The 16,378-nt window shown below is 37.1% G+C and overlaps 1 protein-coding gene across 1 annotated transcript in view; it reads left to right on the plus strand.

The window, feature by feature from the left end:
• Positions 1-16,378, plus strand: part of sxc (O-linked N-acetylglucosamine (GlcNAc) transferase sxc) — a 211,300-nt gene that overhangs the window by 174,303 nt on the left and 20,619 nt on the right. Inside the window, exon 19 of the mRNA XM_090369293.1 lies at positions 7,002-7,154. Coding sequence (XP_090225419.1) covers positions 7,002-7,154 — 153 coding nt within the window. The remainder of the gene's footprint in view (positions 1-7,001; positions 7,155-16,378) is intronic.

Raw genomic sequence — 16,378 nt, forward strand, 5'->3', positions numbered from 1 at the left:
GCTGATTGGTTGTTGCTTGTTGGTTGTTAATTGGTTGTTGCTTGTTGCTGATTGTTACTCGCAGCTGAGAATGCACTAATAACTAATTGAAAGGAAATAAAAGTCAGAATAAACAACAGAATGAATAATGAAAAGCAAGTTTATTTCAGATAATACAATATTTCAATTAGGGAATATACATGAAATTAGGTAATCTAGGCGTTTTTGCCAGACACTTGACTCCATTTGCTTGCAACCAGCTTTGTGAGATTTGGAGTCAAAAATTGAGAAGACGCAATCTTCATTTTTGAAGAAAGATTGGCGTCGATTAACTTTGAGCTGTTGTGCTGTTTTGTTAGCTTTCATGTGTGAAAACAGTTCACTTCCAAAGAATTTGTGCGGCAAACTCTTATCTCTGGATATATTTGCCCTAAATACAAGTAGATTTTTGGGATCCAAATTTCTTGGTATTTCTCTTTTAAAATTGAGTCATTCTACAAGTCAGTTAGTTCCATTTGTATGGAAATGGGAGCTCTCTCGACGTTAAAAGAAAAAGAACCCGTGAAAAGAGAATCTTCTTGGTGCTCCTTGAAATCTTTCAAATGCCTATAAATTCGTTTTTTTTTTGTTAGTTGTTGGTGCATCGGCTTGTGTAGCTATAATGCACCTCCCAAAGTTTGTTTGTTTGTTTGTTTTTTTTTTTTTTTTTTTTGCATTTTACTCTGATCCAAGCCAGAGGTGGGATTCGAACCTGCAACCTTTGGGTTGCCAGGCAGGCACTTTAGCCACCTGGCTAGCCCAGTCGGCATCAAATTCATCTTTAATCTTTTGTATTCTGTCACAATATTTTGAAAAGGTATAATTTGGCTGATTTTAACTGTTCACACATAGAAAAGTCAGTGTACCCTCTTTTAATTGATTTTTCCCCACAATAAACTTTTTTTCGAAAACTAGCCAGTCAGTGCATTGTGCATGTCTCTTATCAATTGATCTTTCCCTTGTAGTTTTGAGTCACAACAAAAAACAAACTGATGTTATTAAATATAAACGGCAATACAAAATATTAGCCAACTCACATTACAATGTAACTGACTCGAACAGTATGAAAGTTGCGGTAAAACTGTTAGCATGTGAAACACGCACTTAAACAGGCAGTGGAAAATTCTGGAAATTGCGCGATCACAGAAAGTGGTAGAAATGCATTTTAGAAATATCATTATTTTCCATGGAGGCAGCACGAGCCACAAAAAAAAACCCGTCATGGGCCGCCAGTTTGACACCCCTGGCCTAGAATGTCAGAAATATTGTTAATCGTATGCCTCTATCCTCATGAATGACTTGATGCATTTTTAACATATTCATCACTCCGACTTGACAGTGGATGAGCTAAGTGCTCAAATTCCTTAACTGAAGTTTGGAAAGAGAAATGGTAATGAAATGTTTATGTTCTGCCTATAGCATCATCACCAAATGTTTGTTTAAGAATTTTGTAAGTCTGAAGCTGTGTTTTCCAAGTTTACAACAAAACGTGATACAAATTTTTTGTTTCTTAATGTCTGCCATCTTGTTTGGCTACAACAATTGTAAGACATTTAAATATCAATTGCACAAAAGCACATCATATTGGTCTTGGACCTCACCGCACTACCTCACAATGAATTAGTTCAATGGTATATAATAGTGCACTGCTATGATAAATGTGGTTAGCACTCCAGAAACTTCTGGCTTGTGCTTTGTATATTTATATTATTAAATTAAAAGTGAAATTTAATGTTGTTTTTCATATGGGAGAAAAATTATCCAAAGATGGAAAATTTTTCTTCCATGTTTGAAATCAGCACAATACAAGTTATGTAATGTGAGCATTGTTTTACATTTCAGTCATGTTTGATTATCAAATAACAGAGGCCAAAGGGGTTAAAAACTTCTATATTGTATTTGAGAACATGTTACATCACTTCAACATTCTGAAGGACTAAAAGTACATTCTGAAAACTGGGAGTATATGATGAGAGCCTTGTCAATCAATTTGGTCCTGGAGAGATTGTGCAAAGCTCATGGGGTAGAATTTTTTTCAGTGTGGTCTGCACTTGTTAACAGGAGAGACTGCTTCTATAGGGATGGGATACACTTAATTAGAAAGGGTGCAAGAATATTTGCTGATGCTATCGAGGCAGTGTTAGGTGGGTCGGAAAACTGCAAGCTTGGGGGAATTCACAGACTAATAGATTAACAGTAGCCACAGGCAGAGGTGAAAGTGGTTCTTGCACTGCTTCTACTGGAATGAGTAGCAGCCTGAATAGCAGGGTGCTGGGAATTTCCAGGACTGCTGGGAGTTATCATGGAAAAAGTAAATACGTGGGCTGTATTAGGATAACTAAGGGTACGAACAGGTGCATGTATCTTCCGTATACACCAATGCTAGGAATTTATTAAATAAATTTGATGAATTTAAGATTGCTGGTAAAGGAAAAAGGGGTAAAGGTGACTATAATGGTCTCAGACAGTTTTTAAATTCTGTACAATGGGTCCAGCTCATGATGTTACCAACAGCAAATTCTAAATGGGAAGCATTGAAGGAAGTAATCTAGAAAGCTACTAGGTTTGTTGTCCCAACTAAGAAATACTGTTCAAGGTTTAGGCCTGAATGGATGGTAGACGAACTAATGACTCTTGGCAGAGAAGAAAAATACATGGGATACATAAGTTATCAGGTGACTATGGTAGATATAAGCTAGTCTGTAATCAAGTCACAAAAGAGGTTAGGCAAGCCAAGGCAGATTATGAGAAATCTTTCACAAAGGATGCAAAGAAAAACAGCACAAAGAGTTCTTTACTATGTAAACTCTAGAATGAAGGGAATGAATCAGATTGGTCCACTTGAAATCATTGGTTCAATTGTTGATGATCCTGCTGAGGCAGCTGACAAACTGGAAGAGTATTTTGCAGCTATATTCATACGTGAGGAAGTCTGTGGGAAAGTGGAGACCAGAAGCTTATCAAACTCTAGCAGGGAGCTAAATGATTTTGTAATAACTGGGTTCAAAGTGGAAGAGAAATTGTTGAAGTTAAACATAAGAAAGGCACCTGGGGTGGATGTGATCTATCCAGTTATATTAAAGGAGGTAGCAAAGAAATTAAGCAAACCCTTAGCCATAATTATGAAAGCATCCTTGGACTCAGGGGAAGTCCCCATGGACTGGAGATGTGCAAATCTGTTCCCAATTCACAAAGGGGATCAAAGGGTGACATGTAATTACAGACTTGTTAGTTTAACTTCTGTTCTGGGTAAAATAATGGAGTCACTGGTTAAAAAAAGCACTGCAGGATCATCTAGACAAGGCTGTAGTTATAGTTTAGACACAGCATGGGTTTGTTAAGGGGAATTCTTGTTTGACCAATTTGGTTGGATACTATGATGTGGTCACAAATTAACTGGATGCACAAAATAATTTTGATATCATATACTTTGATTTTAGGAAAGCTTTTGATATTGTTGCACATGGAAGACCACTGTACAAATTGGAGCAGTATGGCATCAAGTGCAAGTTGCTGCTATAGATAAAGGGATGATTGAGTGACAGAAGACAGAGCGGTAATAAATGGACACTGCTCTTCGTGGACTAATGGTATTAGTGGTGGCCCCCTGGGATTTGGTGTTGAGGCCTTTGTTGTTTTCTGTATTTATCAGTGATATTGATGAAAGTATATCAGGGTTAATGTCCAAGTTTGTAGACAATACGAAGGTTGGCAGGGTTGTTAATGACAGTAATGAAAGTACACGACTGCAACAGGATCTAGAAGAGTTGAGCTGATGGGCTGAGAGGTGGTAACTGAAGTTTAACATTGAAAATGCAAAGTACTGAATATAGGTGGCAGTAACCTCAGAGTAACACTGTACCAACTGTGTGGTACTGCACTCAGGGTAGTGGAGAATGAAAAGGACCTGGGGGTAATTGTGCAGTCAAATACAGGGTGTCCGAGCTAGAGGTATCCAAATACACGCACACACACATTTCAGCATCTATAAGGTGTATTAAAATAATTTTTTGTTATTATAGAAAGTAACTCACCAAGTTTTTATGAAGGTTAGCAAAGTTCAATGTGGGCACCTTTTTGTAGTTGGACAAATGTCGAAACCATAGTCAAGCTCTTGCCAAGTGTTTTCCAGCATCTGAGGCTTTATTAGAGCAACTGCTTCAAGGATATGCTGTTTCAAATTGTCAAAATCCTGAACTTTTCTCTGGTACACACAGTCTTTAATAAAGACCCATGCTTTTTTTTTTTTTTCTTCTTTCTTTCTTTCTTTCTTTCATAGTCATATCTTTGAAAAAAAATGAACCGATGAATCCTTTTTGTGCACTCCTAACCAGTCATTGACTTTTGGTGTGTTCCTTTCATTTTCGACCACTTGGTGAGTATTCTCCTTACCCCAAATGCGGCAAAATGTGACGAAACAAATCTTGGAGAGACTTTCTATCAATTGTGCTTTTTTTTTGAGAAAATATGATTGGTTCTCACGTTATAAGCTGTTATTTTTGGATACCTCTAGCCCCGGACACAGTGTATGAAGTTTTTTGCAATTTTCTCATGAGCTACTCTTGAGAAAACTGCAAGAGTAGAACGTGGTGTCTTTTCAATGATATACAGGAATTGTGCTAGCAGGGATAAGGTGGTGATTGTCCACTTGTATAAGGCAGTGGTGAGGCTGCACCTTGAGTACTGCATACAGGGGTGCCTCCGTAGCCAGGTGGGCAGGAGCAGCAGTGCGTAGCACACGCTCCTTGATTAGACCATGGTTTGAGCCCGTGACGACCAAATACGGAGTATACGGGATGGTCACGGAATGACCATCGCATATCCCCGGAGCAGTATGGCCTTAGTTGCTAATGCTCCTAAAAACCAAATAACAACAACAACAAGGCGCCTCCATAGCCAGGTGGGCAGGAGCAGCAGTGCGTAGCACGCGCTTCTTGATTAGACTCGGGTTTGAGCCCGTCACCACCAAATATGGAGGATGCAGAAAGGTCAGGGAATGACCACTGCATATCCCGGAGCAATATGGCCTTAGTTGCTAATGCTCCTAAAAAAAAAAAAAAACTGCTTGCAGGTCTGGAGGCCTCATTTTAGGAAGGATGTAGAGCTGCTGGAATGAGTACAGAGAAGGGCAACAAGATTGGTGAATGGAACAAAGCGTTGTTACCAAGAAAGGCTTAAGTTCTGCAGATTGCAGCGTCTGGAGACTAGGCACCTGTGAGGTGATCTAATTGAGGCATTGTAAGGCCTTGAATGGTTTGAGCAAGCTCACTGCTGTTGGGATACTTCCTCTTGCCCAAATTACTCACTTGAGAGGAAATACAATTGTAGAATAGATATGCAGAAATTTACCTTTAGCCAGCGGGTAGTTGATGAACAAACTGCTGTCTCTCATAGTGGAGGTCGACAACTTAAATAAGATTAAGGCAGAACTAGACATGTGTGAAATGAACGGATGGGTGAAATGGTTTTTTTTCTTTTTATTTTGCTGATGCTATATAAGCTTGCTTTCTTGCATCTTATGCCTCTACTAGTGCTGATGCTAACTGCTGTCAGTTTTATTTGCTCTTTCACTATGTTTCAGATGTTCAGTATCTGAACATCTGAAACATAGTGAAATTTATATTGGGCCAAGCTTAATGAAATTTGGGATCTAAGAAAATTCTCTGGAAGCTAAGTTGCTACAATGGATGAACACGGTGAAGATATTAATAGTTGCTTTACATATATGCAAACATGTCTTAAAAGTAGGTAATGTGCATGGTGCATTACATTTCAGGTGCATTTGATTATCAAATGTACTTCAGGGGTTAAATGTCCCTGTTGTACTCAGGAAAGTGTTTTCCTAAACAAAAGTTTTGGAAATTTGTGTTTTGTGGTGTTGGTGTTGATGATTGAAACTAATAGAGGTTTCTGTATGACGGAGGGGCGTTGCTGCCGAAGTAGAATTAGTCATAAAACCTTCTCAGGGACTAATAGAATGTATGCTGAAAATTTGGTTTTTAGTCTGACTTTTTCTTGTGTAATGGTCAAACATCTGAAACATGCTTTCATTTATGTATGGAACAGCTTGAAATTTTATGGAAGGGAGGGGGGAGATTGCCTAATTTATATTGGTGTGATTTTAATGAAATTTGGGATGGTGTAACAGATCTTCCTAAAAGACTCAAATATAATTTTTTTTTAAATCTGTCCATTGTGAGAAATCGTTACATGTAGACACACACAGGGCTGGAATGCACATTATGCATTTATGTATGTGAAAATACATAAATGCATAAAATAATAAGCTATTGGGTTCACCAAAGAATGTAAGAAATCTAATGTAGACCATTGAATTTTTATGTTGTTAAAGGCCAGTTTGAATTTGATTGAATAAAATTATTCATAATCTCTCAAAGAAGAGTAAACCATTCATAGAGAAAGAATAATTGCTACTAATTGAGATGTTTACAAAGTAAATCTGCCTATTATTAACCATAATTGAATGAATCAGGTAACCTCTCATTATGCTCATATACTAATCCAGTTACTAATCAAATGATCTTCAGTGAGAGCAGAAAGTCTACATGATCAAAATTAAATGTAGGTAAGGTGTATGAATTTTGATTTAATTTTGAGATCTTTACTTAATAGTAAAGAGTCATTAAGTTTAAATGTCAGAGGAGGAATTAGGCAAAAGGACTTTTCTCTCCTTCATCTTCAAAGAATCCCCCCCTCCTTTTTTTTTCTTTGTAAGTGGCTAGTGTTTATGAAAATGAACAGCCCAATCAATTGCTGAATTAGGATGCCAATCTTCACTTGGTGTACTTGTATACAGGTGATTTAAAATCATTGTGCATTTTTAAGATTTAATAATGCCCATGAATAAATAATGAAGTAATGAATAACACCAATGAAAAATTGTTTGCAACATTTTGTCATCGAAGTTATTCTGTTTGGTAATTCATAGTATTTGATTATTAAATTTTAATAATTGTTTGCAGATTAACAATAAAGCTGCAACTGGTGAAGAAGCTCCAAAGAGTATTCTGGTTACATCTAGGCAGCAATATGGACTACCTGAGGATGCCATTGTATATTGTAATTTTAATCAGTTATATAAAATTGACCCAGCAACACTACAAGTTTGGGCCAATGTAAGTGTTATTAATATTTAGTGTGAATTCATTTACTTCTAAGATTTCCTAAGAATCATTTTAAAATCAGAAATGAGGAAGTAACGGGGTGAATGGAGTTTCTGTGGGTAGAAAAAACTTTCATGTTCATTTTATTACTTTAGCTTATTTGTGAACTAATATACTGTAGATAGAATGTGTTAGAGGATAGAACACTGAAAAAAAATTATATATAGTCAAACTTGGTTATAACAAGCATCAAGGGACTGACAATTTCCTCATTATAACCATTACTCACTATATCAATGATGAGTTAAATCTACCTTCCCCCCCCCTTAATTCTCAATAACTTGATAAAAAGATAGATTCAAAAAACAAAAGAAATATTAGAGAAAAAAATATTAGTATATACATCTACATATTATTTGTATTAATATGCTTGTATAAACTACAATACAAGTAATACTAAATTTATTTCTCCATAATTAAAAACACTACTAATTAATAATAAACAAGTTTTCAATTAGTCATTTTATTGTAGTGAACATTGAAGCAGTGCTTTGATGTTTGTAACCTTGCACCTTCTAAATATTTTCTCCCTCCCCCCAGTTATGTTTTTTACCAGTGCTGATATGTAAACATGTTTATTCTTCCACAATGTCAATACTATTGAAGAGGACAAAGAACTTTTTACACGCTTCAGCATTATTTGCACCATGTTCTAACTCATGAATAATTGACTTTTTTTCAAATCGAGACACTTTATTTTGTTAGTAGATATGTTTCTGAAGGAAGGGTTCATTTCTAACTGATTTTACTTTAAAATGACAGTAAAGTGATCTGCATACAAACAGTTATCTTTTCTAAAATTCTTAAAATCCCGAAATAAATTTATGGTTCAGTGAATACAAGACAATCTGTAAATAGGGTTATGCAGCCATAGAAATTTCAAGCAGAATGCCAGTGCACTATTGTATAGCCCCAGCCCCTAATCCAGAGGTTCCCAAACTTTCTCAGTCACAGTGCCCTTAGTGTCTCATAATTTTTTTCACGGCAACCCTAGGCCAAAAGAAATACCTAACACAGTGGATTTCGACCTTTTAATATATACCTATATAATAATTTTATTCTTTATATAGAGGTACTAAATAAAGATCAATTATAGATCACCACAAAATTAAAAAGATAAGGTACAATGGATACCGTACACCTTTTTATAATGAAATAAATGTATAGATTTAAAAAAAAAAAAATAATAATAATGAGTAACTTAAATCGAAATTACATGACACACCAGTTGAAAACCACTGCCCTAATCCAATGCAGGTGGCCACAAAATCTAAGTTGTCCTTTTCATCTTTGTCTATTCTAAGAATTGGGTTTTTTCGCCTACCTGGGCATTTAAGAATGTTTGCATAGTTACCAAAATTTGTACAGTATATCTGTGTAGTATTGTAAGTACACTCGTTATGACAGGAGTGATTGTATGGGAATATGCATAAATTGAAATCACTATTGCTTTTTTTTTTTTTTTTTTTATGTAAACCCCAAACACGAGAGGTATTAGAACCTATAGTACTTAGTACCGTGCTTGGGTTGGAGGTTGAGAAGACGAAAAAAGATATTTGTTCATATTACACTTGAACTTCTATAGACTGTAAATTTCAGGAAATACCTAATGAAGGAAGGATCATCCAGAAATTGACACTTGAATGAATAAACGAGGAAGATGAAAAGTTGGTTCTGTGAGTTTGAAGGTGGACAGTAAATGGATGTTGGCTGCTGGTGGTGGCACGTGTTCGGACTGTTTTGAAAGCGAGAGTGGGAATTATAGAAGCCAATTCAGAAGAACAGTGCCCATGGAAGTATCTGTAGAAGAGGCATGCAGCAGAAACAGTACGTCTATGGGACAGCGAGTGGAGACATCTCTGTTAGAGATGAATCATTAAATTAAACTGCCCTCTTCTGAATGGAATCAAGAAGCCTGAGATGTTTTGGGGGCACCAACCCAGATGTGGGAACAATATTCCACGGCAGGGCGGATTTGCGATTTATACAGAGTGAGCAGCTGTTTGGAAGAAAAGTAACGCCGAGAGCAAAAGAGAGAAAAGAGAGTAAGTTCAGGAGCGCAGGTTTTGAGAACAAGTGGAGAAATACCATCGGGACCTGGAGCTTTCTTAGCATCAAGATTCGTCAAAATCCTTCTGACATCCTTTTGACGGAAGACCACAGGAGGCATTGAATGGAGCATGTTGGGAATGGTGGGAGGTGTTTTACCAATATCATTAATACATGAGTTGGAAGAAAAGTGGAATGCTAGCAGGTCAGCTTTATCTTTGGCTGAAGTGACAACAGAACCATCTGGTTTTGACAGAGATGGGAACAGAAATGGGCAAAAGTTGCGACCAATAGCTTTGCCAAGGGACTAGAATTCCCGGCTATCATTAGGGCAAGAAGCAAGTTTTCTACTCTTAGCCTGTTCAAAATCTTGTTTGGACTGATTAATAACTGCTTTACAATTGTTGCGAGCTTTGGTGTAGGCAGAAAATGAAACTGAAGAATTTGAAACAAGCCAATTACGATATGCAACATTCTTCTCTTGAACAGCCTTAGCACATTTATTGGAAAACCAAGGTTTAGATAAAGGACGAGATTTTAAAGTGGAGTTTGGGATAAAGGATTCCATTCCTGCAAGAATAATTTCACTGACACGATCTGAGCAAACATTGACATCAGAAGTTTTGAAACAGTAATCTGACCAAGGAAAAGAAGGAAAGAAATCTCGCAGGTCATCCCATTTTGCATTATTTTAATGCCAAACAACACGAGGTTGGGAATAGCCATGAGATAAGGCTCCATTGGAGAAGAGACAATCACCAAGTTGTGATCTGAAGTGCCTAAAGGACCTCTCACTTCGACCGTGTACTTAGAAGGGTTGTTTGTGAGAAAAAGATCAAGCATGTTGGCTGTATGATTAGGATTGTCCAGTATTCTTGTAGGTAAATGAACAATCTGTGCAAGGTCATTAGTAATTGCAAAAGCCTCAGCATCTCCGACCAGCTTGGTCGGTGTGACTAGAAAAAGAAAGCCAGCTGGAGTTGTGAACATTAAAATCACCAAGGCAAATTACCTCACTGTTAAGAAAGTTGGACTGGAGAAAGTCAAGTTGCAAAGAGAGGAAATCAAAGAGCTCCAAGTGATTAGTGGAGTTGGCAGAATGGTAGAGACAACAGATGAATTTTATACAATGAGGTAGAGAGATTTTAAGCCAGAAAAGATCAAAGAGAGGAGATTGAACACACAATTCATGGTGTGTTTAATAGTAAGAAAAAGTGGGTGGGACATGCTGTATGAAGTAATGAAATTTTTGGATATGGCGTACACATGGTAAGAATATACCCAGATCCTTGACATAACGTGGCCTCGACAATGCTCCCCGCATACACACTACTCGGACTCCCTCCAGTCACTATCTGGCAGAGTAGAGGTAGCAAGATTATACACTAGCTGATCTGGAAGCCTCCTAGAGAGTTACCAATAGGTTCAGTCCAGTGTACTAACTAGCGGCCGGCCTGCGAACACCGTTTCAGAGTTGTATCCTCAAAATGTAAGGAATATTGGATCTTGCCACAACGTGCATCACAACCTCAAAAGTCATCACTCATACTGAATGATGGAAGAGATAGGGAAGGGTTGACTGGAACTTAGCTCTGTAGATTAAACATGGATTCCACCACTTCAAGCCTTCAATAAGCAAAGTGGTTGTATTGCACCGGTTGATGAGTCATCTACCACCTAGTACTGCCTGGTAACATAGAAGGGCGGCATTCCTCCATATGGTGTGGGCACCACACCTCGACCCCTGCTTACGTTGGTTCACACTTGGGTGGTCACCCACCATGTACTTGTGCATGGAGCTTACATCAGGATTACTAACAGTCCCAACATCGTGAAGGTGCAGGCAGAAGATTTGGCTGTCACAGACCGTCCGGACTTCGCCGAAATTGGGTCCACTTGGATTGAGTCGCCCGAAGATCAGTTCCATCAGCGTTTTAGACTCCCAGGTAGCAAGTGCAGCTTTTCTGGCATATCTGAGAGGATGTCTGTGATAACCTCAAGGACAACCCAAGGACTTTTTGCTCATTACAGCTGTGATCTCATTATTTCTGTGCTCGTTATAACCTGGTTCGACTGTATTTAATCTTTCTTTTTTAATTAAAAAAAAAATTTTTTTTTTTATTATTATTATTTTTTTTTTATTGTTGGAAAGATTTTTGTTAAACGGTAAACATTTCCAACAAAAATCTGCTTTCTACTTGTCATCCAGCTCAAATCCACTTGTCTAGGCATATATTTTATGAAATTTAAACTTCATGGCATTGTCACTAGGTTGAGCTGGAAAATGATAGCATCAATTACTGTTTTATTAAAGCCTTTGATACCATACCACATGAATGAGTAGTTATATAAATGGAAGAATGTAGCATTATGGGCAAGTTACCACTATGGATGAAGGGGTAATTTTCACAGATGTGTTTCCTAAACATGTGTCTTCCTATAGTGGGTTTTTGTAGGGGTTGGGCTATGTGGAGTGAGTTCTTCATGAAATTTTGGATTTTTGTTTTTAAAAAAAAAAAAAAAAATTATTACATAAATACTTTTAAATATTAATTTATTCATATTTTGACCTGGTTGCTCAGCATCAGGGGAAACTGTCAAAAAACCAAAACTTTTTAAGTTATAATATCGTCTACATCTATTTTTGTATTACTTAATTCTGTTTTGTCAACTCCTGGAGCTCAGTTTCTTAAGATTTTGCCTTTTGTAGCTAAAATTGGATAAAAATGGTTGATGGGTGCTATGTCCTCCTCTTCCAACTTTTGGTGCTGTTTTCTTGCTACCTTCTATTAAAACTCTCTGCTGTTAGTTGGAAACAGATGGCAGCATGTATTGGAAAGATTTCAAGAAAATTTATAAACTGGTGTGTTATTCGAAATGTACTTGAATAACTTTGAAAAATCATAGATCTAGTACTTATGAAAGGGTTAAGTGGTAGACAGAATGGTTATAAATGTCCAGTACCCTTCATTTGACTAATGTAATAAGTGGGATACTACAGGGATTGTGTCAGGATTATTATTATTTTTAATAATTATTACTGATATTGTAGAAATTTCAGGTTTGATATCTAAGTTTGGTGATGATATGAAGTGGAGCAGGGTATCTAGATAAGCTAGGACCCTGAATGTGGGCACTTGTATATGGTGAAATCTTCCATTGATGCTGCTGGTCTTTCAGATTACCGTCATTGGGATGTAACATCCACAGCCCAGATTTCCAGGCTAACATCATAGGATTTAAGTGTGCTTGCCATATGCTACTACCTAAGGAAATTTGGAAAGGGGATCTGGTGGCTGAAGGGACGGGCCCAGTTCCAACACACCACTTTGACCCTTGCTTCAACAAGACAGATTATGGGATGGTTATCCGAGGATGAGTTGGCTCACCCACATGGGGCAACTTGTGCTAATGCTGTTACCTATTCCCATGATCCAAGGGACATGATTCAGACTGCTTAAAGTGAGGGTATAGTGCTTGAGTAGCTCTGACGTTTCACCTCAGAGTGTATTTATTGCTTGGAAGATAGTAAGTGCTGCTGTGGGCTCTGTATAGGAGGGAAGCTTGGTCACTAAACCAAATTAAAACACCCATGAAACACTGATAATGTAAATTCATCTAGGATCTCAAGGCCCCTGTCAGAAAACTGACTTTTTTTTAAGTATCATATCACTGCTGCAAAGAGACCCAGAACTTGGGCATTATCAGGTCCTTGATTATATATTCCAGTGCCAAGAAACCCATGGGAAAGATACCCTCTCCTTTTTTTTTTTTTTTTTTTTTTTAAATATAGAAGGATAGTATAGAGCAGTGGTTTTCAACTGGGGTGCCACAACAACATTCCAGGGGTGCGATGTAATTTGGGTTTAAGTTACTTAAACTTATTATTTTTTAATTTATATATTATTTCATTATAAAATGGTATACAGTATCTTTTTAATTTTGTGGTGATCTATAATTGATTTTTACTTAGTACTTCTATATAAAGAATAAAATTATATACTGAATATATATAATTTGTATTATGAAATGTAATTTTTATAATTATATTATTGTAATATCATATAACATATATATATTTTTAATACAGTCCATTCCGGTTATTTGGGACCCATCGGGACTAGTGCATTTTGGCCTGAATAAGCGGCTGCCCCAATTATCCAAAGTTTCACGTAAATAGTTAAAAATACAATGTAAACCCCCCCCCCCACAATTGGTTCACTGTACAATCACATTACGATGGAGTCACCATAGTAAAGTACCGTTCACTATACGATGTGCAGTAAGCGCCGGTCATTTTGATCACATTTGTGAATTGAATTTTAATTCTATTAAACAGCGATTCTAATTAGCGAAAATAGGAGGAATGTTATCCACAGGCTAAAGATATATTAAGTACAAATTTACCCTTTATTACCTTACCAATCAAAAAATTAAATGATACGTGAAATTCGGAAGAATATATGTGATAATTGGAATAATTAATACATACTGTAATATGTACATACTAACTAAACTAGTTGACATTTCTGTTCACTGACATTTGTGGGGGGGGGGGTTAAAATTTAAAACAGTAAAAAGATAAGCAATCAATAACAAAGAACACGGCACATGCAAATTGCAAGTAACACAATACGCACAAATGAAAACGGAGTAATGAGTTACAAAGCTTTAAAAGTAGGAATGAAGAGAAGATCTGAAAATTAAATTTTTTATAGGATTGAAGATTTCATGGAAGTGTAAACACATTTCACCATAATAACCCACCGAATTCCAGCTGTCGGTATTATCGCAAATTCAGTAAGATTTAGTTTACTGTCCTTTTATGATAGATTTCACTAACAGAAAAGCCCAATAAACAGGTGGCTGCTAATTGTTTTTATTGTTTTATGGTTGTGACCTCCAGAATTTTGACCGAACCACGTGGTACCGTCGGAGACAATCATATGGTAATCTTCAGTGCTGCTTTCTCCTGCCCCGATTAAACGGCATGCTGTCCCAGTTAAGCGAAGTAAACCCTGACTATTTTCTCGATTGGTTTCTGTTTTTTAAGATTTCCCCCAAATAAACGGCTGCCCCAAATAACCGGAATAATACATACATACATACACGGATATATACAGAGAGAAAATCAGATCAAACGGGCAGAAAATTGAGTAGGGGTGCTGCAAAATAAAATAAATTACTTAGGGGTGCCGTTATTAAAAAAAAAAAGATTGAAAACCACTGGTATAGAAAGACTGACAAGTTCTCCAGAGTTGGTTAAGGGATTTCTTCTGGATCTCTTAAAAAAAAGAAGAAGAAAAAAAAAAACCACTCGGATCAGCTTATCCAAGCAAATTCTATTGGAGTAATGTCAAATGCCACGCAAAATACTTAATTCATCACAAGCTGCATTACAGAGTTGAATTTTCTTGATATGCTAGGAAGTAATGGCAGCCAAAAGAAAATTAGTGTGTAGTGATGGAAATCTAATTCCAACCAGAAACCTCATCCTTACCTTTGATTCTCTAGCATCACATAACTCTATCACAGCTGGTTATCTTCATTGCTCAGTAATGCTATATATACCAAATCCAGTCCAGTTAGATGTCAGAAATATGAACATTTGCATTTGGCCTGTCATTGAGTTTTGTCTGAGTTCTACGTAGTGCCAAAGGCCATGAGAGCAAGAAATGTTCAACTATGAGACCGACTGTCGTGGAAAGAACCCAGCATATGCCTGAGTATGCTGGCGGTGGAATAACGAAAAGGAAATCCATAAGTATGAAGCAAAGCTCGACATCTCATATCAAAGTGAGAAAAGTTGTAAAGTCAATAACTAGCAAGAAACCTACATACACTCAGAAGATTGCAGAGAAGTGTTTCATTGGAACCCAGATTAAAATGAACATTCTGCTAAGTCTTTGTCTCATTGTGTGCTACTATTGAGTTCTCAGAGGTGCTACAAAAAACTCAGTCAGTGCTCATTTCAGTACTTCTTATTGATCCACCTCTACAAAAGCAAGGTGGTAAAGAAAATCTGTTAAAATTATTTCACCTACTAGCTAAGAATGAATGGGTGTCGAGGATAAAGAAATTTTTGGCGAGTCAATCTCGGAAATTTTTCTAGGGAAAGATATGGACAAAATTTCTATCTTTCCCAAGAAAGATAAAGCCAAATCAGAGAAAGCAAAGCCATTGGTTCCATCAAACTTCAATAATGACAAAGTTTATTTGGTGGAATTGTTGCAGACTTCTCCTTGATGTCAAGATTTAAGCATAAGCTAGTTCTGTTCTGTTTACAGGAGACTTGCCTGAAGAAAACAGAAAACCCAATCCTCAAGAACTGTATGATCATTTACAAAAATGAGAGTGGTGGTCCTGCACATAGAAGGGTCACCATTCTTGGGCAGTCATATCCATTCAGCAAATTTTGCTGACTACCACTTTGAAAGCAGTTTCAGTTTGTATCATTGTAGGCTTTCTGTTTCATTTATATATCACTTGGAACTGGCATCTCCCACATGTCTTGATGAACTTATCTTACAGCTGCCATTCCCTGTTCTCATCTTGAGTGATTTTAATGGTCACAAAATACATTGTGGGGGCAGTGCTAGTATTAACAGACATGGCTGGATAATAGTGTATGCTGGACTATAATGACCTCTACATTTTAAATGTAGGGAACGATACATTTCCATTGACCAATGTGTGCTTTTACTGCCATTTATTTGTTCCCTTTTCTTTCTACCATTGTTTACATGAGAAGTAAAGGAAACTATCTTGGGAGTGATCACTTCCCATGATTTCCACCTTGGTCAGTAGAAAGCAGTGTATTCCATTTGGACACCAAACTGGAAGATTCAGCAAGCTGACTGGAATGCTTATAAACAGCTAGCACATTGCAATCCATTCAGTTAACTAGGTTTCAATCAGTGATGCAGTTGTTACTCATCACAAAGTATAATTCAGGTCGTGACATGTGTCGTACCATAAACATCTGCACAGTTTCCTCTTTCTTAAAACCTTGGTGGCTCTCTGATTGCACAGCAGATAGGAGAACCAAAAACAGAGCATGGGGCCCTTTCTGGGGCAACCCCACTACTGAAAATCTCTCAGCATCAGAGTCAGAGGAACTCTTGGAT

The sequence above is a fragment of the Mastigoproctus giganteus genome, chromosome 3, assembly GCF_048544385.1.
Source record: "Mastigoproctus giganteus isolate SK-2022 chromosome 3, ASM4854438v1, whole genome shotgun sequence".
NCBI classification, from domain to species: domain Eukaryota; kingdom Metazoa; phylum Arthropoda; class Arachnida; order Uropygi; family Thelyphonidae; genus Mastigoproctus; species Mastigoproctus giganteus.